The sequence below is a fragment of the Taudactylus pleione genome, unplaced genomic scaffold (genome assembly GCF_031769625.1).
Source record: "Taudactylus pleione unplaced genomic scaffold, aTauple2 ptg000070l, whole genome shotgun sequence".
Classification (NCBI taxonomy): domain Eukaryota; kingdom Metazoa; phylum Chordata; class Amphibia; order Anura; family Myobatrachidae; genus Taudactylus; species Taudactylus pleione.
In genome coordinates, this window is record NW_028284472.1 from 19684000 (window position 1) to 19709232 (window position 25233).

The 25233-nt window shown below is 45.7% G+C and overlaps 1 protein-coding gene across 1 annotated transcript in view; it reads right to left on the reverse strand.

The window, feature by feature from the left end:
• Positions 1-638: 638 nt before the first annotated feature.
• KLHL29 (kelch like family member 29) overlaps positions 639-25233 on the reverse strand; it is a 926340-nt gene continuing 901745 nt past the window's right edge. The window contains exons 13-14 of the mRNA XM_088467301.1: positions 23361-23505; positions 639-5058 (exon numbers count right to left, since the gene is read on the reverse strand). Of these exons, the coding sequence (XP_088323427.1) occupies positions 4875-5058; positions 23361-23505 (329 nt within the window). The 3' untranslated portion in view covers positions 639-4874. The remainder of the gene's footprint in view (positions 5059-23360; positions 23506-25233) is intronic.

Here is a 25233-nt window from a genome sequence, read left to right on the forward strand (position 1 = left end):
AGGTGTTTGGCTTCACAGTGCTGCTCTCTTTTCACAGTGAAGAGCTGCATGAAGGTGGTGAGCTACCAAGAGGACATTGCCTAATAGTTAACAACCCATTTAAACAATAGATACATACACCGCTATACTCTTATGCAAAAAGGCATTGATTTGCCCTTCTAACTGACCATGGGGGAGATGTATCAAGCAGTGAAAGGTGGACCAGTGGAGAAGTTGCCCATAGCAACCAATCAGCTTCTACCTATCATTTTATACAATGTACTTGATAAATGCTACCACGAAGCTGATCAACTCCCATATTTACACAGAACTTAATTTCAGCGTAATTTGCTAATTTACCATGATGCACGATTGTTGTAAATGAAAACCACATCTCAGTTAGAACGTGACCATCTCCTGTAGATCATAGTACTTTTTTTAGCACAATTAGCTGTTTACCTCTTTTAATAATATACAATATGTCTAGTGTAGAACAATAAACAAACAGATTACAACTTAATTTGCATATTTATACATTGCAGCAGCCAGCAACACAAATCACCCCAATAATCAAATGAGGAATAAATGGAGAAAAAAAAAGACATCAGTCTAGATCTATAAATATATTTATTATAATATAACAAGATCTTAACCAGTAACGTAAACTATGTACAGTACCATTACAGATAACCCTGTTTTTTTCTTTTTTATATATTATTCACAGAAATAGATTTGCTTCAGTGTGAATAAATGTGTTATGCTGACTTGAATTGTGTGCGCTGACTTGAATTGTGTGCGCGAGTCCATCCATGTATGCTAGCACCTCCTTTGGAGGTAAGAGACACACCGACTTGAGAAATTGCACCAGGCAGATTGAAGCTCCTGGCTATAAAGTCGCCCTTGGCAGGACGCAGAAGATACGTAAGAGAATTGTGCTTTTTTTTCCATTGAAAGAATAAATATTCAGAGAAAAATGCATAATGATAAATATCCATCACATTCAGAGCTCCTATACAGCAGATATCAGTCTGGGAATCTATCTTAATGTGAACCCGTCACCTGTACTTAATGACTAGTGAGGTCTGACAATTCTGTGAGCCGAAACAATATTCATGAGAGTAAAACCCATCTATTTATGACATCATTGATACAAACTATGATTAATATTCTTCAGGCCTAACTAACATTATGAGGCACTGGCCTTCAGGTGATTTAATAGGCTGTAATCTTATGAATATTTATTCAGCCCACAAGATGGCTGTGTCCACTGTACATAGTGATATCCCATAAGATGGCTGCCTCCACTGTATATCGTGATATTCCATAAGATGGCTGCCTCCACTGCAATAGGTACAGTGCACAAGATGGCTGCCTCCACTGTACATAGTGACAGCCCATAAGATGGCTACCTCCACTGTGCATAGCGGAAGTCCACAAGATGTCTGCCACCACTGTGCATAGCAGAAGTCCACAAGATGTCTGCCGCCACTGTGCATAGCAGCAGATACACAGTAATAATTCCCTGAAGATACACATCTGCAGGAAAGATTCAAGGAAGTGATTCATGTCTCAAATATATTATTTGTTCCAAGTAAGTTAATATTCAGACCCAGATTTGCAGGCTGGCTACATTTGACAAAAGGGCCACAGTGCCTGAGTATATCAGTGGGATGCTCTCGGGTTCCAGACTCTTATTAGAATGCGTTCCTTAGCCTCTGCCAGCCTCCCAAACTCATTTTTAATAAAATACCCATGGGCTGCAACCAGGGGAATAAATAGAACTGTAGCCCATAGAAAATATTTTCTTTTGGGGGAGGGCTCGGAGGTGCATATCCCCCATCCCTCTGTAGGCCTCCACTCAACTCCAGGCACCATAGCAGCCTCATGGGCAGCCAGAGCGGTAGTTACGACCTTTGTTGCAATCTTTACTCTGTACTTGGCTCCCACTTGGTGGTTGGTGGTGTCAAAAACACGTTGTGTGCTATCAGTTGTTTTCTGGGACGGAGTTAAGCTGAATATATGTATTTGTTTTCAGACACATATAAACGTGAGCTGGTGAACATTGTATGCCACTGCTACTTTTTTTTACCCAGTTTGGCCCCGTCTGTGTTGTCATGAACTTTGGCTAAGCTCACAAAAAGGCCACCTCCAATGTCTGCAGGTGAAGAACCTACTCTAATCGAGGACCAACCAATCAAGAGGTCAATGATTATTACATATCTGCACCCAGTGGTTTGATTGGAAAGTTATAAAAAAAGCTAATCAAACACATTTTTTTTTGTAAGTGAAATGAGCAATGTTTTTTTTTTAGGAACACATTTATGTATTTGGGGTTATAATAAGGAGATTTTTATTTTTACATGAAAATGTCTTTTCCTAAAGTACAAATATGTTTCAGTGTTTCTAGTAAATAAAAATGATGTTATTGCAAGTTAGGTGTGGTATTCCCCTGTATGGAAACCTTTTATGGAACAACCTCTGAAAAAACCTAAACATGTATGATGCAGGTGAGTGAATTATACAGGAACCTTTGAATTTAAGTCCTTCTTTTGACAAGATTTAAAGCAGATTTTCATATCTTGTGATTACTGTTTTTTTCACTTGAGGGTGAATTAAAGTTAGGAGTTCCTCTATAGCATAAACCAAGGCAATATTATTATACACATTTCAAAATCATAAATTCAACATACTTGTAGAACAGAAAATAGTTATTAATTTAACTAGTAAAAAAAAAAAATCTGACAATGTAACATTGGACATACTAGGTTCATCATTGCAAACAAATTATTGAATTGAATTATTAAAAGAAAAATTTCAACCACCTAAGTAAAATATATTAAGATAGTACATGATATTTATTACCGAACTTAATTTCAAGTTCCCAATCCTCTTTAACAGTATGCAGGATGATTATAAGCAATTTATCAAATTGTAAGGGTCTTTAGAAAGATAAAAATAAAAAAAAAATTAATAAAAAAAAAAGTCAGCGAAAAAATGTTGCCAAACGTTTTGACCAGGTCAATAATTATTTTTCTGATGCATTATCATTTTGTGGAAAATATCTGGTAGAAGTTAACCAAATACATACTTCCCAACATTCCAGAGAAAATAGGCCACACCCTGATCCATCCTGCCACGCCCCTTTGAGCTATGGCAACACAAAACATTAGGCTTGACCCACAAAAATCGGGACTGTTGTAGAGTATGTGCATGGTATTTGGAAATAGAATTTGTACACCAATCTTTTAGGCAAAACATTATATTGCTGCACATAAAAAATATGCAGGCTTAACCTTGTGGAATTACAAAAAAAAAAAAAAATGTAGGCCTTATTAAACAGTATCTTATAGATGCATTGTCATGTTACATTAACGTTCAGTAAAAAGGAATGCAATCCAATTGTCCGTCCATTTTATGGCAGGTATTTGAATTCAATACCAACACCGCATGTCCTAAGACAAATCATTTCAGACTTCAAAAAGTAAAATCAAAAACGTCCCAAAGCTGGTGGTAATATTTTAAGTTGTTGTTGAACACACTCAAGCTTGTCTGTAAAATCCTCCAAAAACTCACTTTGATACGAAACATATTTTAATTATAAATATATTATATATGTATTTTTTTTTTGTTATAATTTACTAATATAGTAGCAGAAAATGTCATTTTATTAAGATCTGTGGGAAGACTAATATTTTACTGTAAATTCTGAGGTCTATCCATTAATTTTATCTATAATTCTTCAATTGTTAATGAAAAAAAACAAAACAAAAAAACAGTTTGTCATAACAATTTACACTAAAATAAGTGTTCATTAAGTGTTTGGAAAACAGCTTTTGCTACTGGAGATATTAGTTATCATTTATATGGCTTGTAATAAACATGTTTATAATACAGAGAGCTAGTCAGCAAGGCTTGAGGGGTAAAAAGAAAAACCGTGGTGACACATTATCAGAGTCGCCATTTTGTGTGATGAATCAATGTTTATGATTACATAGACCAACAACTGTGCGCACCCAAGATGGCTGCCTCATCCTCGGCAATGATGTAAAGCAAAGTCATTATTAGAATGCAGTTCATCATTCGCTTGGACCCAGTGATCTGGGTGTCAACTAGTTTATAGTGGATTGATAGCTTGTGTTCCTGTAAATCATAAATGCCTAATTTTTGTGACCTTTGATATATTATGTCACAATTTGCATCATCGCATCCCATTACACATTAGGTTACTAAATATGCCCGTTTGTTTTGACAAACTGTTTTTTTTTTCTCTGTGTGCAGGCCCAGCTAACACTACACTGTGAGTGAATAGGCAAAATCCACTCCAAAAGAACACCCTCTTTTAAAATTTCTCAGGAAGAGATGCTCATTAGTACTATCGAACAGTCGTCTAAAAAAAAAAAAAAAAAAAAAAATCCCAGCCTCACACCAATAACTAAAATACAGTTCCCCCCCCCAACTTTATTTCCTTGAACCCATGTAAAAAATATGGGAATCTATTGCACCTAGGGTGACAACAAGTGCCACTACGCCACCTAGTGACACATTTGCCTTGTTAACTTACATATTATACATATTTCAGAGCCCAATGCTCCGGCATCACCCAAAGGTGAGGATGATCTTCTACATTCAATGTAGAGTTTATTCAAAAACCTGCAGTGAAAAGCAAAAACAAAACAAAAACAAAAATGTTCTCTGTGTTTTTCTTGCGATGCTTAAAAAAAACCCAAAACAAATGCTGCAGAATCAGAGAAATAAATGAGTAACCGCTTCATATCTGGCCCGCCCGCCATTGAAATGGTCCAAACCAAACAAATCATAATAATAATAAAAAAATTAAAAAAATAAAATGCCTCCAGATGAGGACACAGTTTGTTTTTCTTCTTCTTTTTGTTTTGTCAAGCACTTTGAATGTATTTCTTTATCACTACACACCCATGGCGGAAGAGGGGGCAAGGCATGTTGGGTAATAATGTCCATGTGTTTGATTTGGGGTCGTAAAATTCCATATTTCCAAGCGCGGGGCCTTCGCTGCTGACAATCCCACCTGTCGCGTATATCTTTCCATCCAGGACCACGGCGCTGTAAAGAATGCAAGAGAAAGAGAGAGAGAGTTGGAGTCAGTGTTCGGCTTCGTGTCTGCTGTACATGGGTGTGTACAGGGCCACAACAAATATTACTGGACCAGTGGATCACTAATACCTGAAAAACAGGTTTTCCTATATAATAGATCTACTATAATAACATTGACAAACATACATGTAAAAGTTTCAGGAGCATGGCAAAATTTGAGGAGATGAAGTTGTGATTTTAGAATAAGATTTTTACCCGATGCACAGCGGTTTCCTTACTTTGAAGGTGTAATTGTCAAGAGTTACCGGTTCCCCGCCAGGAGATTTCTCAGAGGGTAGTTTGACATGGCTTGGGTAGGTAAGTATGATTAAATGACATGGGGGCCTAGTCATCTAAACATAATTATCACGTTGTTTGAACTCGCTGCGAGTTCAAACACAGTTTAGGAGACATTCATCATGCCTCCTGCCCTAAACTATCACTTCCGAAAAAAAATGCTGTTTCTACGAAGCAGTTTTTCGGAAGTGAAAGACTTTTCATCTAGTTTTCACTGCATGTCTACAGACTGAAGACGGCTGCGGACTTCACTGCCCCCCCCCCACGGGTGTCCAAACCCCCCTCCCGCGGGTGTACAATCCGGACCCCCCCTGCGGGTGTCTGAGGCTCGGCAGTACAGACACAGCAGGGAGGGATCTCAATAGAACCCTGTACTGTAGCTGCCATGTAAATCTTCACAGAGGCCCTGATTCAGAGCCGCACGCTCTGACAGAGCACTCGCTCTGAATCAGGGCCAACCCACTGAATTTAAGAGCGGCCTCCTGGCCGCTTGCATAGCTGTGGTAGACCACCCACAGCTATAGCGAGCGGACAAAATGATGGGGCTTGCGACAAGACCCTTGTGGTAGGGTCTCGTCTGCCGCAAGCCCTGGAGTGCTTTTGGCTCTATCAGAGCCAAAAGCACTCCCACTGACATCACTAGTGATGTCAGTGGGGCCGGCCCCAGACGGTAGGCATTCCCATGGGAATGCCTCCATCTGGGCAGCCACGCCCCCGGCACACCCACCAAAGGGGGCGTGCTGTCAATCACCATCGGCAGCACACCCCCTTTGGTGCGAGACCCATAACGACGGCTTGGCCATCGTTATTCGGGTCTCGCGCATGTGCACGACGGAGCCGCCTCCGTCGTGCGCATGCGCACTTGGCCAACATCGACCTGCTTGCGAGCGTTCAGCGCTTGCGAGCTGGTCTGAATCAGGCCCAGATTTCACAGCAGCCTGTGAAGATTATCGGGGGCTGATCGCCATCTGAAACTGGCGTTCAGAAACACCATCAAGTTCCGAAAAAAATGCTTTTTCAGAACTTGATGAATAACCCTGACACTTATTTTTTTTTTTTCATACATTTTTTATTTTCTAAAGATTTTTTCTTTTAAAAAAAAAAAAAAAAATACACATCACATAGAATACAGAAAAAACAGTGGTACTTCGCTCAAATAATATGAGATATGGTAAGAACTTACCTTTGTTATCTCTATTTCTACGAAGTCCATAGGGTTCCACAGGATACCTTGGGGTATAGGTGATGACGTCAGATATCGGGCACCATAGAGTTAAGTTCTCAGCCTCCCAGGATGCACTAGGGTCCCCCTCCTATACCCCGCCCCCGAGCCAAGGCATCTCAGTTACGTACCAAGCCATAGGCCGGAGAAGGAGAAGGAAGAGAGAGAAAAAAGATCTGGACACACACAAGAATCACATTCTCACCAGAGGGAGAGAGAAAAACCGGTGACCAGAGTAAAGCCCATCTGCAGCACAGGTGCAACAGGGCGGGAGTCCTGTGGAACCCTATGGACTTCGTAGAGAGAAGAGATAACAAAGGTAAGTTCTTACCATATCTCATATTTTCTACTTCAGGGTCCATAGGGTATCCACAGAAATACCTTGGGGATGTCCCAAAGCAGTGTCCTTCAAGGGTGGGGACGCTCCTGTGCTGAAAGGAGAATCCGCCGCCCGAAGGAAGCATCCTGAGAGGCAAAGGTGTCAAACTCGTAATACCTCACAAATGTATGGACCGAGGACCACGTGGCAGCCTTGCAGATCTGGACTGCAGAGGCACCACGTCGAGCTGCCCACGAAGGACCCACAGACCTAGTGGAATGAGCCCTCACAGAGGATGGAACCGACAGGCCTTCATGAAGATAAGCTTCTGAAATGGCCATACGGATCCAAGCTGCCAAAGTTTGCTTCAAAGCAGGCCAACCCTTTTTACGGAAGCCATAGAGGACAAACAAGGCGTCCGACTTCCTAAACGAAGAAAATCCTTAAGGCCTGCACAACGTCCAAAGTGGCCTCACCCACCGACAGGTCAGGTGAGTTAAAAGCCGGCACAACTATTTCCTCGTTGATATGAAAACGGGAAACAACTTTGGGTAGAAAATCAGGACGAGAGCGCAGCACCGCCCTGTTCCCATGAAAAATCAACACGTCTGGCTGAAGCGATGGCCAGAAGGAAAATTGTTTTAGCTGTCAGCCATTTAAGATCCACTGAGCCCAGTGGTTCAAACGGCGGTCCCTGGAGAGCCCTCAGGACCACAGCTAAATCCCAAGGCGCCTCCGGTAGAACAAATGGCGGCTGAATTCTAAGAACACCTTGCATAAAGGTGCGCACATCAGGGATTGTAGCAATCCTACAATGGAACCAGACAGACAGGGCAGACACCTGTACCTTCAAAGAAGCAAGGCGAAGCCCATGGTCTAGTCCCGCCTGTAGGAAGGCTAGCACTCTAGACAGACGGAACTCCCGAGGTGCATAGCCTCTCGGTCGACAAAATTGGAAGAACGTATGCCACACACGATGGTATATTCTTGCAGAAGACGGTTTCCGAGCTCTCAGCATAGTGTGTACTACAGAGCTGGAAAACCCCCTGAACCTTAACATGGCCGTACAACAGCCACGCCGTCAAAGACAGCCAAGTCAGGTCCGGGTGAAGACAAGGACCCTGTGACAGTAGGTCCGGTCGTAGCGGCAACCGCAGAGGGATGTCCACGGACAGACCCTGAAGGTCTGAGAACCAGTGCCGTCTGGGCCACGCGGGTGCTATCAAAACGGCGTGGAGTTCCAAGATGTTTATCGGAAGCTCCTTTTCCGCCTGAGTCCATCTGCCCTGGAACAAGTGTGGACCCGAGACCGCTCCCCAGCCCCGAAGACTGGCGTCCATCGTCAATAGGACCCAGTTCGCCACCCAAAACGGAAGACATTTGTTGAGATGGGTCGTCTGCAACCACCAGGCAAGGGACAGGCGAACCTCCGGAGTGAGCACCATCGTCAGGGACTTGAGACTCTGAGGCAGTCCATTCCATTTGGACAGGATCAATTGCTGCAGAGGTCTGGAGTGAAACTGGGCATATTCCACCATGTCGAATACGGACACCATGGAGCCCAGTAACCTCATTGCCGAGTGAAGAGACACACGGCGACTCTGCAGACAACTGCGCACCCTCAACTGCAAGGCAGAGATCTTTTCCCCCGTCACAAAGATCCTCTGCTGACTGGAGTCCAACAAGGCTCCGAGGTGCAGAATCCTCTGAGACGGGATCAGGGTGGACTTTTGCCAGTTTATCAACCAGCCGTGCCGTTGCAGTACTGCAATCGTCAGATCCAAATTGTGTAGAAGGAGCTCCGGAGATCCTGCCACCAACAGAAGGTCGTCTAGGTACGGCAACATGCGGACTCCCTGCAGCCGCAGGGAAGCCGCCATGACCGCCATAACCTTGGTGAACACACGTGGTGCTGTCGCCAGGCCAAAAGGTAACGCCCGGAACTGGAAGTGATCATTGCGGATTGCAAACCTGAGGAACTGTTGATGGCGCGAAAGAATAGTGACATGCAGGTAAGCGTCCTGTATGTCCAACGACACCATGTAATCCCCAGGTTCCAGCGCCAGAATGATGGACCGTAGGGTCTCCATCCGAAACCTCGGCATCCGCAAGGACTTGTTGAGTGCTTTTAGGTTGAGGATCGGACAGTACGACCCATTGGGTTTCTGCACCAAAAACAGATTGGGATAGAAACCCCGGCCCCTCTGGGAGAAAGGAACAGGCACTATAACTCCAGCCTGGAGCATAGTGTGCAAAACCTTCCGCAGTTCTGAGGCTTTGTTCCGGTCTGATGGAAGACCCGTGGTGAAGAATCGGGATGGGGGCCTGTGCCGAAAGGAGAGGGCATACCCGTGAGAAACCACCTCGTGAACCCAACTGTCTGTCGTGGTTACCGACCAACACTGGGCGAACCGTAGCAGGCGGCCTCCCACTCTAGGATCCCCCAAAGGGAGGCCCGGACCGTCAGGCCGCAGGTTTGTCATTGGACTTAGGGGCCGGACGTCTGGTACTCCAGGCCTGCTTCCGGGGCTTGGCCGATTTTTTGGGGCCAGCCTGACGGGGAAAGGACTGAGCTTTAGACCTACCCTGGGCCCTGTAAGGCCGAAAGGATGACGTACCTGAACTGGAAGGAACTGCAGCAGACGGGAGACATGCCGATTTGGCTGCCGCCAGCGTGGCTACAATTTTGTCCAGATCCGGACCAAATAGGACTTCTCCATTAAAAGGCAAAGCTTCCAAACTCTTTTTGGAATCAGCGTCCGCCTTCCAAGATCGCAACCATAAGGTGCGATGAGCCGCCACAGCTGCCGAAGAAACCCAAGAAGTCAGGGTACTGATATCTAAAGCCGCTTCGTTAACGTAAGTGGCCGAATCCCGGAGATTGCCTATCAACTCGGTCTGTTCAGCCGAACAGTCGGAATTGAAAGACGCCTCCAAACTATCAGCCCAGCGCTCCATAGCTCTGGCTACCCAACAAATGGCCATTGCCGGCCTGGCTGCCCCCCCCCCCTGCGAGGGAATAAACGGACTTCAGGCAGATTTCCACCTTACGGTCCGTGGCATCCTTTAAGGAGGACATGGAGGGCATGGGCAACGTGGCACTTCGGACCAGGCGTGTCACATGAGAATCCAGCTGTGGTGGGGCAAAATAATTGTCTGCAAACAGATAAGCCACTGCCAAACGTTTTTGAGGCTGATACCGTCAGCCAGGATGTTTCCACGCTTCCTCTAAGTGGTCCACCAATTGACCCGAAAGAGGAAACACTGTGGCGTCACCCTTAACATCTTTGAAAAATGCATATTTGGATTTTGATACCGGAGGTTCATCATCCTCAATAACTAAAGCTGTGCGGACTGCACGAATAAGGCCAGGTATATAAACCTTAGACTTAGTGTCCGACTCTTTAGTACGGAGAGGTTCTTGGTCCGATAGATCCAGAATCTCCCCATCATCGGTTGTCCCCTCGTCATCCTCATAAGGAGTGGACAGAGACGCCACCGGCCGCTTGTGAGGCCGCAACACAGACTCCCCTTGTAACACGTCTGACAAATGCTGCACAGAACTTGTCAGAATTAACCCACGCAGGCTCCTGAGAGACCTGAGGAGGGAAATAGGGAGACTGTGGGGTACCATCAGTTGTCTCGGGAACCCCTGCATGGGTGACGACACCACTGACTGCTGGGACAATCCCATCTGAGGGAACGCAGGTTGCGGAGCTAACTGGCCCACTAGGGTTGTAAGCGCTTTAGCGAAACAAGCCCAGGGCGGTTCCTGTACCGGAGCCGTGACAGTAATTGGCCGCGTCAATAAACAACACTGCCGACATAGTCCCTCCGCGCTACCCTCCCCCTCCGCTATAGGTACCTTACATGTAGTACTCAGAAGCTGGAAAGGAAAATCACTTTCAGACATGATGGCAAGTATGTGACCCCTCTCACTGATACGTGTTAGTATAGTGGGAGAACCGCCCTGCAATCACTGCACCGCAAGGGCTTTAGCAGAAGAAGAGCAGGGACAGTGAAAAGGCTGACAGTAGAAAGTGAAAGTACAGGCAGCAGACGCTAGCAGCAGTCACATACAATGCAAAGAAATCAATCCCTACACTATCAGCGCTGATCCTCAACTACACAGACACAGGGCCTGGTAGGACTCTGCGCTGCATACACAGACCTGACCAAGCGGAGGAGAGGTATGCCGGGGGACCCAGACCGCGATGCCTTCGTTGCAAGCTTCCAGCAGCGTTCACCATGCTTCCATAAAGATGGCCACCGAGGAGCAGAGAGGAGGCCGGCCTGGGGGAGGAGCGCTGCCACAGGGCCAATCGGCAGGTGCAGAGAGGGCTGTGTGCAGCGGGGGAGGCGCCGGCTGTGTACAGGGAAGGCGTGCTCCCCTGGCATGCAATTAACCCCTGGGACGCCGCAGCGCTACCGCTCAGCTGCGGTCCGCTGTCCCAGGGGGGTAGTGGAAACGCAGGTCCGAAACCTGGCTCCACGCTGCAGCCAGTCCCCAGGGAGCCCCCTGCCTGGGGACTCCGGACCATGTTCCAGCGGGGACCCACCGCGGGACCCCGCTGCTTACCTGCTGTCCCCGTTAAATCCAGCCATGGTCCCAAACATCTGGGGTCACCGCTAGCAGTGACCCCAGATGCCTACCAGCATCCCCAGATCAGTACCGGCGTTCTGGTACCGGCGGGGGTGTAGGGAAGACAGCATGGACGTCAAGAATGACTGTCCATGCTGTACCTCCAGATGTGCAGCCACAGCTGCCTTGTAGAAAACTTCAGGGGCTATCCTTAGCCCCCCTCTAAACAGGTGCATCCGACTCTGAGCCGGGCACCAACGAAACTGAGATGCCTTGGCTCGGGGGCGTGGTATAGGAGGGGGACCTTAGTGCCTCCTGGGAGGCTGAAAACTTAACTCTAAGGTGCCCGATGCCTGACGTCATCACCTATACCCCAAGGTATCCTGTGGATACCCTATGGACCCTGAAGTAGAAATAATACAACAATGCCATTGTACAGCAGGAATGTGCCAAACACGGACACAATATACCTTTACATATCTTTCAGAGTTAGACCACCCAGTGGCAAACGCAGGATTTTTAGAGGGGAGTTTCCAAATGCTTGATTTTAGAGTGAGTGTGGCCAGTCCATGAATAATTAGCACTTAACCATCTTTAATATGTGTCATACAAAGTGTAATGTGCATCATAATTCCAGCATATCCAAGACCAGCGATCCCAGTAAGCCATTAAATGTGGCAGTAGGGCCATACTGCCTGAGCTAAATGTTTTTATTTCAGATGGGGGCTCCATTCCAGAGCATTGGAGCAAGTCTGGGAGTCTGGGGGTGCAGCAGAAGAACCTAGCACTACCCTGGGCATATATGTACATATTGGTCTTCTTATGCACTGAATAGTGTATTATACTATATTAATAATTTACCCTATTGGTGGTCTATAGCATTGCACCCCTAACTGCATGTTTTCCAGATCTCCTAGTTGGTGCACAGGTGTATTTAATACTGGCTGACACATATTAAAAGATCAACAGGGGGTGCTATTTATTTCATTTGTGATTCTGAGAAGAACATGCAGTAAAATTCTATTATTTTACAATTTCTATTGTGGTTATGGGCTGGGGAGGGGGGTTTCCAGGCAACCGGAAACCCCCCTGCATGTGCCTATGCCACCTACCATCAAATAAAAGAGACTACTTATAAAAGGGGAGGGAGCAGATGAGACAAAGGAGAGAGGGAGAAGGAAGATGGAAAAATCAGGAAGATCATATAGGATGCAGGTAGAAGAGAAAAGTGAGAAAGCATGAGTGTGTAAGAGGACTTGGCTAAATGGGTCTAAGAGTATCTACAGTGCCTTGGAAAAGTATTCACCCCCTTTGGCTTTTTACATTTTTAATTATTTTACAACCTGTAATTTATTTATTTTTTAAATCTGAATTCTATGTGATTGATCTGCACAAAATAGTGTAATTTGGTGAAGTGCAATGAGAAAATATATATAAAAAAGAATATTTATAAATAAATCTCTGAAAATTGGCATGTGCATATGTAATCACCCCCTTTGCTATGAAGCCCCTCAAAAGTTCTGGTGCAACCAATTACCTTCAGAAGTCACATAATTAGTGAAATGAAGTCCACCTGTGTGAAATCTAAAGCTGTGTACACACGTAAAGATTTTTTGTCCAACCATTCAACTAGTTGATTGGTTGGAATGAAAATCTGGTAACGTATGGGAGTAACTGATGATCAGCAATTTGCTCCTAAATGCCAGAAAACATATGAAATGGTCGTTCAGACAAGTTTGTTAAATGTTTGATCTAAACAATTTGTTCAAACAACAGTTTTTGTCCATTTTTCGGCGTTTGGGAGCAAATTGCTGATTGTCATTTGCTGTCATACCTTACCAGATTTTCATTCCAACCAATCAACTAGTTGGATAGTTGGACAGAAAATCTTTACGTGTATATGCACCTTAAGTGTCACATGATCTGTCAGTATAAACACACCTTTTCTGAAAGGCCCCAGAGGCTGCAACACCACTATGCAAGAGGCATCACACCATGAAGACCAAGGAGCTCTCCAAACAAGTCAGGGACAAAGTTGTTGAGAAGTACAATTCTGGGTTGGGTGGGTTATAAAAAAATATCCAAATCTTTGATGATCCCCCGGAGCACCATCAAATCCATCATCATCAAATGGAAAGAACACGGTACCACAACAAACCTGCCAAGAGAGGACCACCCACCAAAACTCAGACCGAGCAAGAAGGGCATTAATCAGAGACGCAGCACAGAGACCAAAGGTAACCCTGAAGGAGCTGCAGAGTTCCACAGCAGAGACTGTTGTACCTGTGCCTGTGACCACAATAAGCCGTACACTCCATAGAGCTGGGCTTTATGGAAGAGTGGCCAGAAAAAAAACATTACTTAGTGATAAAAAAAAAGACATTATTTGAGTTTGCCAAAAGGCATGTGGGCGGCTCCCCAAAATGTATGTCAGATGAGACAAAGGGGCATATTGAACATGCTGCGAGAAAAGCAAAAAACGCGCACCTGCGAGGTTTTTTCCTGCAGGTGCGGATTTTTTGCTATTCTTTTAGGTGAGTGTTTTGATTTAAAACACGCGCCGGGAGTATTTTTTTGCGCACCTCCTGAGCAAGCGTGAGTTTTCCTAAAATAACTTGCTCTGACACCCCGGCGGCACCCCCCCTGAGGACTAATTAAGCAATTGGAAGTATCCAATTAGCTTAATTAGTCCTTAATTACTTACCTTCGGCAGCGGTGTCTTCTGCATCTTTTTCTTCATCCAGCGTCGGAAGCCGGCTCTTCTGCAGCAGCGGTGAGTATGTCAGTGTGTGTGCTGTATGTCAGTGTGTGTGCTGTATGAGTGTTGTGTGCGGTGTCCCGGTGTCAGTGTGCCCCCCCCAGTCTCACTGTGGTCCCCCCGGAATGGGCGCTGGGAGAACTATATCTCCCAGCAGCCCATGCCCCTCCCACCATCGCTCGGGACTCCCAGCAGCCCCCTCTCCAGTAAGAAGAGAGAGGGGAAGCCCCCGGGAGCCGTGGAGTACCCCGCGCAGGTGTTTTTCTTTTTTATAATAAATTTACGCGGCACATGGTTTTCAATGATGAAAACCCCGCATACACTACTTTTATAAATTGAATCCCGCGGGTATCGGGAGCGCGCATACCCGCGGGATTCCGAACTTGGGCGCGAGGATTTAGCCCCGCTAAACCTCGCGCCCAATTGAATATACCCCTATAATTGAACTTTTCGGCCACCAAGGAAAACGCTATGTCTGGCGCAAACCCAACACATCCCATTACCCCAAGAACACCATTCCCACAGTGAAACATGGTGGTGGCAGCATCATGCTGTGGGGATGTTATTCAGCAGCAGGGACTGGGGAACTGATTTTAGTCGAGGGAAAGATGGATGGTGCTAAATACAGGGATATTCTTCAGCAAAACCTGTGTCAGTCTGCCTGTGATTTGAGACTGGGACGGAGGTTCACCATTCCAGCAGGACAATGACCCGAAGCATACTGCTAAAGCTACACTGAAGTGGTTTAAGGGGAAACATTTAAATGTGTTGGAATGGCCTAGTCAAAGCCCAGATCTCAATCCAGTTGAGAATCTGTGGTCAGACTTGAAGATTGCTGTTCACATGCGGAAACCATCCACCATGAAGGAGCTGGAGCAGTTTTGCCTTGAGGAATGGGCAAAATTCCCAGGGGCAAGATGTGGCAAGCTCATAGAGACTTATCCAAAGTGACTTGCAGCTGTAATTGCTGCAAAAGGTGGCTCAACAAAGTACTGACTTTATGGGGGTGAATAGTTATGCACGCTGACGTTTTCTGTTATGTTGTCCTAAATGTTGATTCACAATGTAAAAAAAACACAACTTCACAGTTGTAGGCATGTTCTGTGAATCAAATGATGCACACCTTCAAACAATCCATTTTAATTCCAGGTTGTGAGGCAACAAAACATGAAAAATGCAAAGGGGGGTGAATACTTTTGCAAGGCACTGTATATACGATGTAGGGGGACCAGGGCCTTATATGCAGGAGATGTCTTAAATTCGATCCAGCTAAACCACGTAGCAACAAAATCAGAGTGCTTCTCCGGGACGGAATGAAAGACATCTTCCATGTTCATGCAGAAGTCTAAGCGCTGGCACCACTACCAAATTGAGCGGCCTACTACCGAAAGCCAATGGACTGGGACAACAGCCCTTGCTGCATTAGTCAAATGTTTAAGGAGATACTTTTTTGTATTTTGATGAAGGAATATTGGAGTAAGAGAGGAGCCCAAAATCCGGTCCACTAGGAACCTGATAACCCAAAATTTGAGAGGATAAATCAATAATTTTCGCCCAGAAGGGGGTAATCTGGGGACAGTCCCACCAAATGTGAATAAGAGTGCCATTATCTTTCCCACAGCACCAGCCAAGGAGCACACTGACGGGAAAAACTTATGAAGCATGACTGGACACCTGTACCACCTCGTCAGGAGTTTATACTAGGTCTCAAGAATCTCTAAGCTATTAGAACAGGCAGAGGTGATTTGACATGCTTTTTCCCAATTTATTTGTATGCCAGGATGTGTTAAGTCACTGTCCCATGCGGCACAAAAGGAGGGGGTATACGGGAAGTGGCCATGTATTAATATTTGATAAATAGCTGAAATAACATGTATAGGCTCCGAAGGATGGGAACACATGTGCTCAAATGGTGTAGGAGCCCAGCCCCCCCCCCCCCCCCCCCCCCGGGAACATAACAAAATGTCATACTTGAAAATAGAACCAATAATAACAGACGTACCAGAGAAGGATCTAAATACCCCATTAGTAACTAGGTGACTCAATCTAGTGATGCCCGCCCCCCTCCAAAGGGAAGCTGTCCTAGCCGAAGTCCCAGGAGGGAACAGGGGGTTACAGTATCTATGATGGGAGTGAGTGGAGAGATCTCGGCCTAACGCGTAATTTCCTCCACAACAACAGAGTAGGGCCAACTGTTGGATGAACCGAGCTGATTATCTTGCACCAGGGCACACTATATAGATTTAACTTTGTAGAAATAGACTCCAGTTCTACCCATTGTTTCTCTCTCGATCCCCTGGACCAGTCTAGAATCCTGCGTAGTACAGAAGCCTGGTAGTAAGCGGAAATCATGACTAATTGCTGTCTACCCTGAGCTTTTCGTCTAAACAGGTGGAGGGGCTTAAATCTAGGTTACCTTCCTCCCCAGATAAAGGTACGTAGGACCTTATGGGCTTCCTATAAAAAATGAGGGGTGAGTCTCTGGGGCACTGCCTGGAAGAGGTACAGGAACCTGGGAAGAACATTCATTTTGATTATATTCATTCGCCCCAGCCAAGAGAACTTCTGCTTGAGCCACTGCAACATCTTGAGTCGAATTTTATTCAGAAGAGGAGTAATGTTCTGTGTGACAGTAGTGTGAAGAATCTTAGGGATAACTATACCCAAATATTTGGTGTGAGGGGGATGCCAAGAAAAAGACGAGGTCAAAGCAGAGATAGTTTCCACTGAGGCCATGACATTCAAAGCCGAAGATTTCGTGAAGTTAATTTTAAAATGAGATGACTGCCCAAAACGAGCGAATTCCACCATAAGACTGGGCAGGAACGCAACCGGATTAGTAACAATTGCCAACAAATCGTCAACAGAAAGAGCTAAACGATAATCCTTCGTACCCACGCTCAACCCAGTAATGTTCGGACTACGTCTAGTGGCCCGTGCCAGAACCTGCATACACAGTATAAATACCAGTGGCGAGAGAGGGCAACCTTGGCGTGTGCCATTCGAGATTTTTATACTATCGGATAGTATTCCATTTACTCTAACCTGTGCTGATGGATCTCGATATAGAGCGAGAATCTTTTTGCAAGAACGTCTCACCTAAGCCCAGTCGCCATAGAACCGCCACTGACACCTATTTTTTTTTACAAAAGTTTGTGAAAATTGTAATTTTCACATGCTTTTGTGAAAAATAAGTGATGATGACTAGGCCCCATAGACTTTGATCCTTTCTCTGTAGTGACTGAAAGCTGAGAGTACTTACCTGCATGAACAGCGTACTTACACTTGATTACTCTTTAGTACAGCCCAAAATTCAACTAGGGAAGCCACACCAACTGCCACCCCAACCGCTGCCAAACATCGCCGGCCCGGGACTCACTGGCAGTTGGTGTGGCTCCCCTATTTGAAATTTGGACTGTCACACACTTAGCACACAGTCACTGAGGAGGGTCTTTCCAAACTCCCTATATTAGGTACTAAGTTTATATGTTCTCCCCATGTTTGCCTTGGAGGCACTCCAGTTTCCTCCCACAGTATTCTTCTTGGCTTCTTGTGAAATTAACCCTGTGTGTGGTAGGGATTATAAATGGCAAATCCCACCAGGATAAGACCTCTTCCCTCATGTGCCCGGCTGCTTATTTGAGTATTATGCAGCCATGTTTATAAACCGTGTCCTTGTCCTGCAATGTTTTTTTTTACAAAGTCACTGTTTTATTCTTTTGCTCATTCTTTTTATGTATGTTGTTAGGCGCTGCGGACCCCTTGTGAGGCCATATAAATAAAGGATAATATTAAGGTACTGTGTGATACATAGATGCTATGTACAGTCAGGTCCATAAATATTGGGACATTGACAGAATTTTCATATTTTGGCCTCTATTCACCACCACAATGGCTTTGAAATGAAACAAACAAGATGTGATTTAACTGCAGACTTTCAGATTTAATTTGAGGGTAATTACATCCAAATCAGGTGAACGGTGTAGGAATTACAACGGTTTCTATATGTGCCTCCCACTTTTTAAGGGGCCAAAAGTAATGGGACAAACTAAACAATCCTAAATCTAACTTTCACTTTTTAATACTTTGTTGCAAAACCTTTGCAGGCAATTACAGCCTGAAGTATGGAACGCATAGACATCATCAGACGCTGGATTTCATCCCTGGTGATGCTCTGCCAGGCCTCTACTGCAAATGTCTTCAGTTCCTGCTTGTTCTTAGGTCATTTTCCCTTCAGTTTTGTCTTCATCAAGTGAAATGCATGCTCAATCGGATTCAGGTCAGGGGATTGACTTGGCCATTGCATAACATTCCACTTTTTAGCCTTAAAAAACTCTTTGGTTGCTTTTGCAGTATGCTTCGGGTCATTGTCCATCTGCACTGTGAAGCACCATCCAATGAGTTCTGAAGTATTTGACTGAATATGAGCATATAATATTGCCTGAAACACTTCAGAATTCATTCTGCTGCTTTTGTCAGTAGTCACATCATCAATAAATACAAGAGAACCAGTTCCATTGGCAGCCATACATGTACACACCATGACACTACCACCACCATGTTTCACTGATGAGGTGGTATGTTTTGGATCATGAGCAGTTCCTTTCCTTCTCCATACTCTTCTCTTCCCATCACTCTGGTACAAGTTGATCTTTGTCTCATCTGTCCATAGGATGCTGTTCCAGAACTGTAATGGCTTTTTTAGATGTTGTTTGGCAAACTCTAATCTGGTCTTCCTGTTTTTGTGGCTCACCAATGGTTTACATCTAGTGGTGAACCCTCTATATTCACTCTTGTGAAGTCTTCTCTTGATTGTTGACTTTGACACATATACACCTACCTCCTGGAGAGTGTTCTTGATTTGGCCAACTGTTGTGAAGGGGTTTTTCTTCACCAGGGAAATAATTCTTCTGTCATCCACCACAGTTGTTTTCCGTGGTCTTCCGGGTCTTTTGGCGTTGCTGAGCTCTCCGATGCGTTCTTTCTTTTTAAGAATGTTCCAAACAGTTGATTTGGCCACACCTAATGTTTTTGCTATCTCCCTGATGGGTTTGTTTTAATTTTTCAGCCTAATGATGGCTTGCTTCACTGATAGTGACAGCTCTTTGGATCTCATATTGAGAGTCGACAGCAACTGATTCCAAATGCAAATGTCACACCTAGAATCAACTCCAGACCTTTTACCTGCTTAATTGATAATGAAATAATGAGGGAATTGCCCACACCTGTCCAGGAAATAGCTTTTGAGTTGATCGTCCCATTACTTTTGGCCCCTTAAAAAGTGGGTGGCACATATAGAAATTTGGATGTAATTACCCTCAAATTAAATCTGAAAGTCTGCAGTTAAAGCACATCTTGTTTGTTTCATTTCAAAGCCATTGTGGTGGTGAATAGAGGCCAAATTTTAAAAATTCTGTCAATGTCCCAATATTTATGGACCTGACGTAGATAAAGGTTGATAAATATTACACAAATAAGCAGACAGTAAAGTAAATAAGCTCTGGCTTGTTGGTCTGTGTTGCATCAGATCTCGCTGTACACTGGTTGCTCTCGCTTTGCAGAAGTTGGAAAGATCTATTCAGAGCTGGGTAGTCGGGGCGCCAATAGTCTGCTAACGAGCGTTTCTAATTCATCATGAGGAAGATAAATGTGGCTGTCAATCTGCTATCAGCGCGCTGAGAAGCTGCTACGGACACAGAACACAGTATATATTAACACCTAAAATGAGGTGTGCGCGAGTTGGAGAAATCACAGGGGGCCGTACTGACAATCATTTGCACATGTCAGCCAAGCACCCATGACACGTAAACACATCAAGCTCCCCAGCCAGCCCCAACGCTCCGGAAACATAACACTTTCAGATACTGTATGAAGGTTGGTGCTATCAGGAACCGGTGCACTTTCCATTTATCTTACCTCTCCCACACTTAGGAGGGACAGAATGAGAAGATAAATATTTAGAGAAAACACTGTCTTGTAAATTATCATGAGAACAGCTGTGAATTCGCACGCAGCTGGCACCGGGCTACACAGCAGCAGATGGAGTCTGCCAGTCAGGGAGATTGATGGCTCTCAGTAATTACAATTGCAGGTACAGTATATAGAGCAGGGAAAGAGCTGGCCAATCGGACAGGTTAGAACCCAACAAGAACCTGGAGCTCACAGCCAATCAGAGAGACAGGTTTAAGGTGCAGGCCATGTTTGATCAGGGCAGTGTTGCCAGATTGTGACGGCTACTGAGAGAATTGGGCAGCAGCTTTTCTTTTCTGCAAAACTCGTTACCTGATAGTGTTAGTGAATATAACTTATTGCAGTACCAATAAACTATATTTCTGGTATCTATCTGTCAGTATTCGAGCATGCAACGATTACTACTATTGTAAAAAAACCCTCTGACCCTACTTCTCTCTCAAATTACAGTCCCGTCTCTCAGCTCTCTTGCCCCTCCAAGCTACTTGAGAGACTTCCCTACACCTGCCTCATACACTTTCACCACTTCAGTCTGGCTTTCGTTCCCAGCACTCCACAGAGACAGCACTGACTAAGGTAGTGAATGATCTGGTCACTGCCAAGGCTAAAGGCCATTACTCACTCCTTATTCTTCTAGATCTCGCTGCTGCTTTTGACACTGCTGACCACTCTCTTCTCATACAAACACTACAATCCCTAGGTCTTCAGGACACAGGGCCTGATTCAGAGCCGAACGCTCTGACCAGAGCGCTCGCTCTGAATCAGGGCCCACCTCCATGAAAATGGAGCGTCCTCCTGGACGCTCACATAGCTGTGGGTAACCACCCACAGCTTATGCGAGCGTCCATGATGATGGTCGCGATGGTCAAGACCATCGGGCTTGCGCTGGAGACCCTGCGGTAGGATCTCGCTGCCGCAAGCCCTGGAGTGATTTTGGCTCTATCAGAGCCAAAATCACTCCCACTGATCTCACTAGTGATGTCAGTGGGGCCGGCTTCAGTCGGTAGGCGTTCCCATGGGAACGCCTCCGTCTGGCAGCCACGCCCCCGGCACGCCCACCAAAGGGGGCGTGCTGTCAATCAACATCGACAGAACGCCCCCTTTGGTGCGAGACCCGGAGCGACGGAGAGCACGTCGCTATCCGGGTCTCGTGCATGCGCACGACGGAGCTCCCTCCATCGTGCGCATGCGCAGTGGGGCAACATCGACCCGATTGCGAGCGTCCTGCGCTCGCGAGTGGGTCTGAATGACCCCCACAGTTCTCATCCTACCTATCTAATCGCTATTTCAGTGTTCGTCTTTCTGATTCTGCCTCCTCTTTGCTACCTCTATCGGTTGGAGTACCGCAGGCTCAATCTTAGGTCCTCTGCTCTTCTCAATCTATACCACCTCTCCTGGCAAACTAAATCAGCTCCTTCGGAATTCAGCATACTCTGTACACGGACGATACTCAAATCTACCTATCCTCCCCAGATTTATCACCATCTGTATTGGTCCATGTCTCTCTGCTATTTCATCCTGGATGTCATCTCGCCACCTAAAACGTAACATTTCCAAAACAGAATTAATTATATTTCCACCGGCCAATAACAGTTACCAACCTGATCTCTCTGTCACTGTTGATAGCTTGACAATCCACCCCACCCCACCCCACCAGCTCGCTGCCTTGGTGTCATCCTTGACTCTGAACTGTCCTGTGTTCCCCACATTCAATCTGTCTCAACATCATGTTACATACATCTAAAAAACATATCCAGAATACGCCCATATCTTACACCAGACACTGCAAAAACTCTAATCCATGCACTTATTATTTCCAGCATTGACTATTGCTATAGTCTCCTTACTGGTCTTCCCCAAAACAGACTCTCACCACTACAATCCATTTTGAATGTAGCTGCGAGGCTGATTTTCCTCGCCAAACGTTCATTGTCTGCTGTTCTGCTCTGTCAATTTCACCATAGGCCTGACAGCATAATAGTGCTGTCAGGCCTATGCGGTCATGTGATTATACATGTGATGCTATTGGCAGGGTCGACAAGAGGGGGAAGGAGCGGGTACTAATTACCCGGGCCTGGGCTTGCTGGAGTGGTCTGGTGAGGGCCCGAACCCCCCCCCCCTTACATCACAGCAGCCCAGCACACGCTGCTGTGTGCTGGGCTGCACTGGGAGGCTGCTTGTGGCAGTAGTCTCCTATGCCTGTGGAGGGAGCGCTCACATTGATCGCGCCGCCCACTGGCTAGGCGCCGTGCTGAGGGGCTCACAGCGCCCCCCTCCTTTTTTTTTCTTCCTCCAATGGGCGTGGCCACACCTCCACGATTATGCCACATCCCTTTACCTGGGCCCGACTCGGCTAACTGTGCACCTGACTACTGCTTCTCAGTGATAGGTAGGTAACATGGTACTGTGCGGTGACATCACTGCACAACGCCAGGTTGCTAGTCAGGGGAGGCTGAGGAGGGGAAATAAGGTTGGACATTGGAAGCCGATGGTTAGCAACCATCGATGTTGCTGATTCGATGGAAGTACTTTTTCCATCAAATTGCGGGTATTCGATGGTTGCCAGCCATCTGATGCAGCATTCTGGATTTGATGTTGGAAGCCCGGCAACCATTCAATGCCAGGCTTCCAATATCCATCCCTAGTGGGAAATAAATGACGGGGAGGGTGAGGGCGAATACATTATAGATGATAGAAGGGAGTATGAACTACTGAGAGGCTTAAACAGGGGAATATGACTTACCGTGTAGATAAAATTAAATACATAGGGAAAGGTTGTGGGGTGCGAAATAAATGATAGAAAAGTGGAAGGTGGTCCCTTCCCCGTACGCACCACCCAGAATCACACGGAGCTTTAGCTATACGCCCACGATACTCCTATGGCACTCCGTAAAGTCAGGGTGGTTCCATGTGATGCCAATGTCGCCTCCAAGTTCCTGCCCTGAAACCCCCAATTTCACGGAAAGCCAAATCCGTCCGCGTTCCACGCCACTCAGAATAGGACGGACATATGCAAAAATACATAAAATCGCCTTCGTGCTTGTGCCGTGTACAAAATCTCGCTGTTTGCGTCTGTGCACAGAGCTCTGTCCCATCACGTCTTCTGTACCTATGTGTTACTCACCTGCAGAACTGCCTGGAGTGATTCATGTTGGGCCCCGCCTTAATGTTCCCTTTCTCAGGGTCGTAGATCGTAGTGGCTCTGGCATAAGCTCCTCCGAGAATGAAGATGAAGCCATTCAGGGTGACCGCTGGGGCGTACTTGTTATCTGTTAGGTTACGGGAAGAAGAAAAAAACAGTTGGTGAAACAAAATAAATATATATAGTTAGAAAAATAAAAGAGAGCAAAGCTGCGTCACCTAGAGGAAATAGCAATAGGCGCATATGGCGCGTGTGCATGCGCGGTGCTGCAGTCACAGATGCGGCAGAGTCTGTAGCAGTGAATAGGGCGCCAAGGGTGCATACGGGTCTATTTACTAAGCAGTGTTAGGAGAAGTAAAAAGTGATAAGGTGCCAGCCAATCAGCTCCCAACTGTCATTTTTCAAACACAGCCTGTGAGATGGCAGTTAGGAGCTGATTGGCTGCCACCTTATCACTATTCTCTCTTCACTTTTCACTTCTCCTAACACTGCTTAGTAAATAGACTCCACAATGTTTTCGACAAATAACTGAAATATCTCATAATAAAAAGATATCAAATGCTGACCCCTGATGGCACTACATGTGCCCAAGCCATGCCTAATAACAATCTAATAGACTTCAATAAGCAATCACCCCTAGTATATAGAAGTCGCACACTGCCAATATCATGCTCTATAAATGGCCCCCGCCACTGATGAAAAAGAAAGACGGCACAAGTCTTAGTAGAATTTCCCTTTCATCGTACATTATTTTGCCGGGGTCAGGCAGAACCGAGCTGGGAGCAGCTTTAGATTCCCTCCACGCAGTGTGTTCCTGATGTGCCGTCTTACAGGAATAAAGGCAGAAATGAGGATTTGTAATTCACCCCCACGCTTCTCGCTCCTCTTTTTCCACACATTTAAATTTCATCTGTCCTTGATTCCACGGTACACACTTGCTGTGATCTTTGCCATACTCCTTTCTCATCCTGTAATAGTGCACAAAGTGCCTTTTCTCTGAAGTCTGCGGCTTTAGAATAAAAGCTCAGTCCTATTATCTATGTCTAAGTACGGTTAGACCTGATTTATCAAGATCTCATTATAAAACTACCTATTTTCCTAGCGCGCATTTTGTAGTGTTTAGCTGAAGTAAGCAGCTATTATATACTATACAGAAATCAGTCTTAATGACTCATTATCCAGCCGTATTTCATTTGCCATCGATCTGACCTAACGCCTTTGTATAATTTCATTTAAAGCCAACTCCATTTTTTTTTTTACACTTGCGGGTGATTAATCACCAAAACCTAACTAGCAATTCTCACAGAGGGGCCTATTCATAATCGAAGGCCGTATGGGGGGTCCGACAGGACCCCTAATGATGAATGGCCCGGTAACTTCGAAATACGGAAACTGGCGTTTCCGCATGGTTACCGGGCCATTTATCGTTTGATGAATAGGCCCCAGAGCCTCCAAATTCCCACCTAACGTCTTCATACCAGTAGCCAGGGTTGGACTGGCCCATAGGGGAACAGGGGAAACCGCCGGTGGGCCCCACTGCCGAGGGACTACCCACTCTTCTAAGGATCAGGTTCAAGACTTTGCCCTTGTACTATATCTTATACATGTGCTACGTTATACTGCACAGGACTATGGTGTATTTTCTACAATGCATTGTAGTTATTAATCTGGAACATTATCATGCATGCACTAACAAAGGGTCCCAGTCCATGCACTCTCTAATGGTTAGCCAAGCCTCTGTGGAGGCTGGCCACATTCCCTCTAGAGGTTGGCCTCACCCCTAAGTATGGGCCCCTATCACTGCATTACCCTGGTGGGCCCTTCATGCCCCAGTCCAACACTGCCAGTAGCTAGC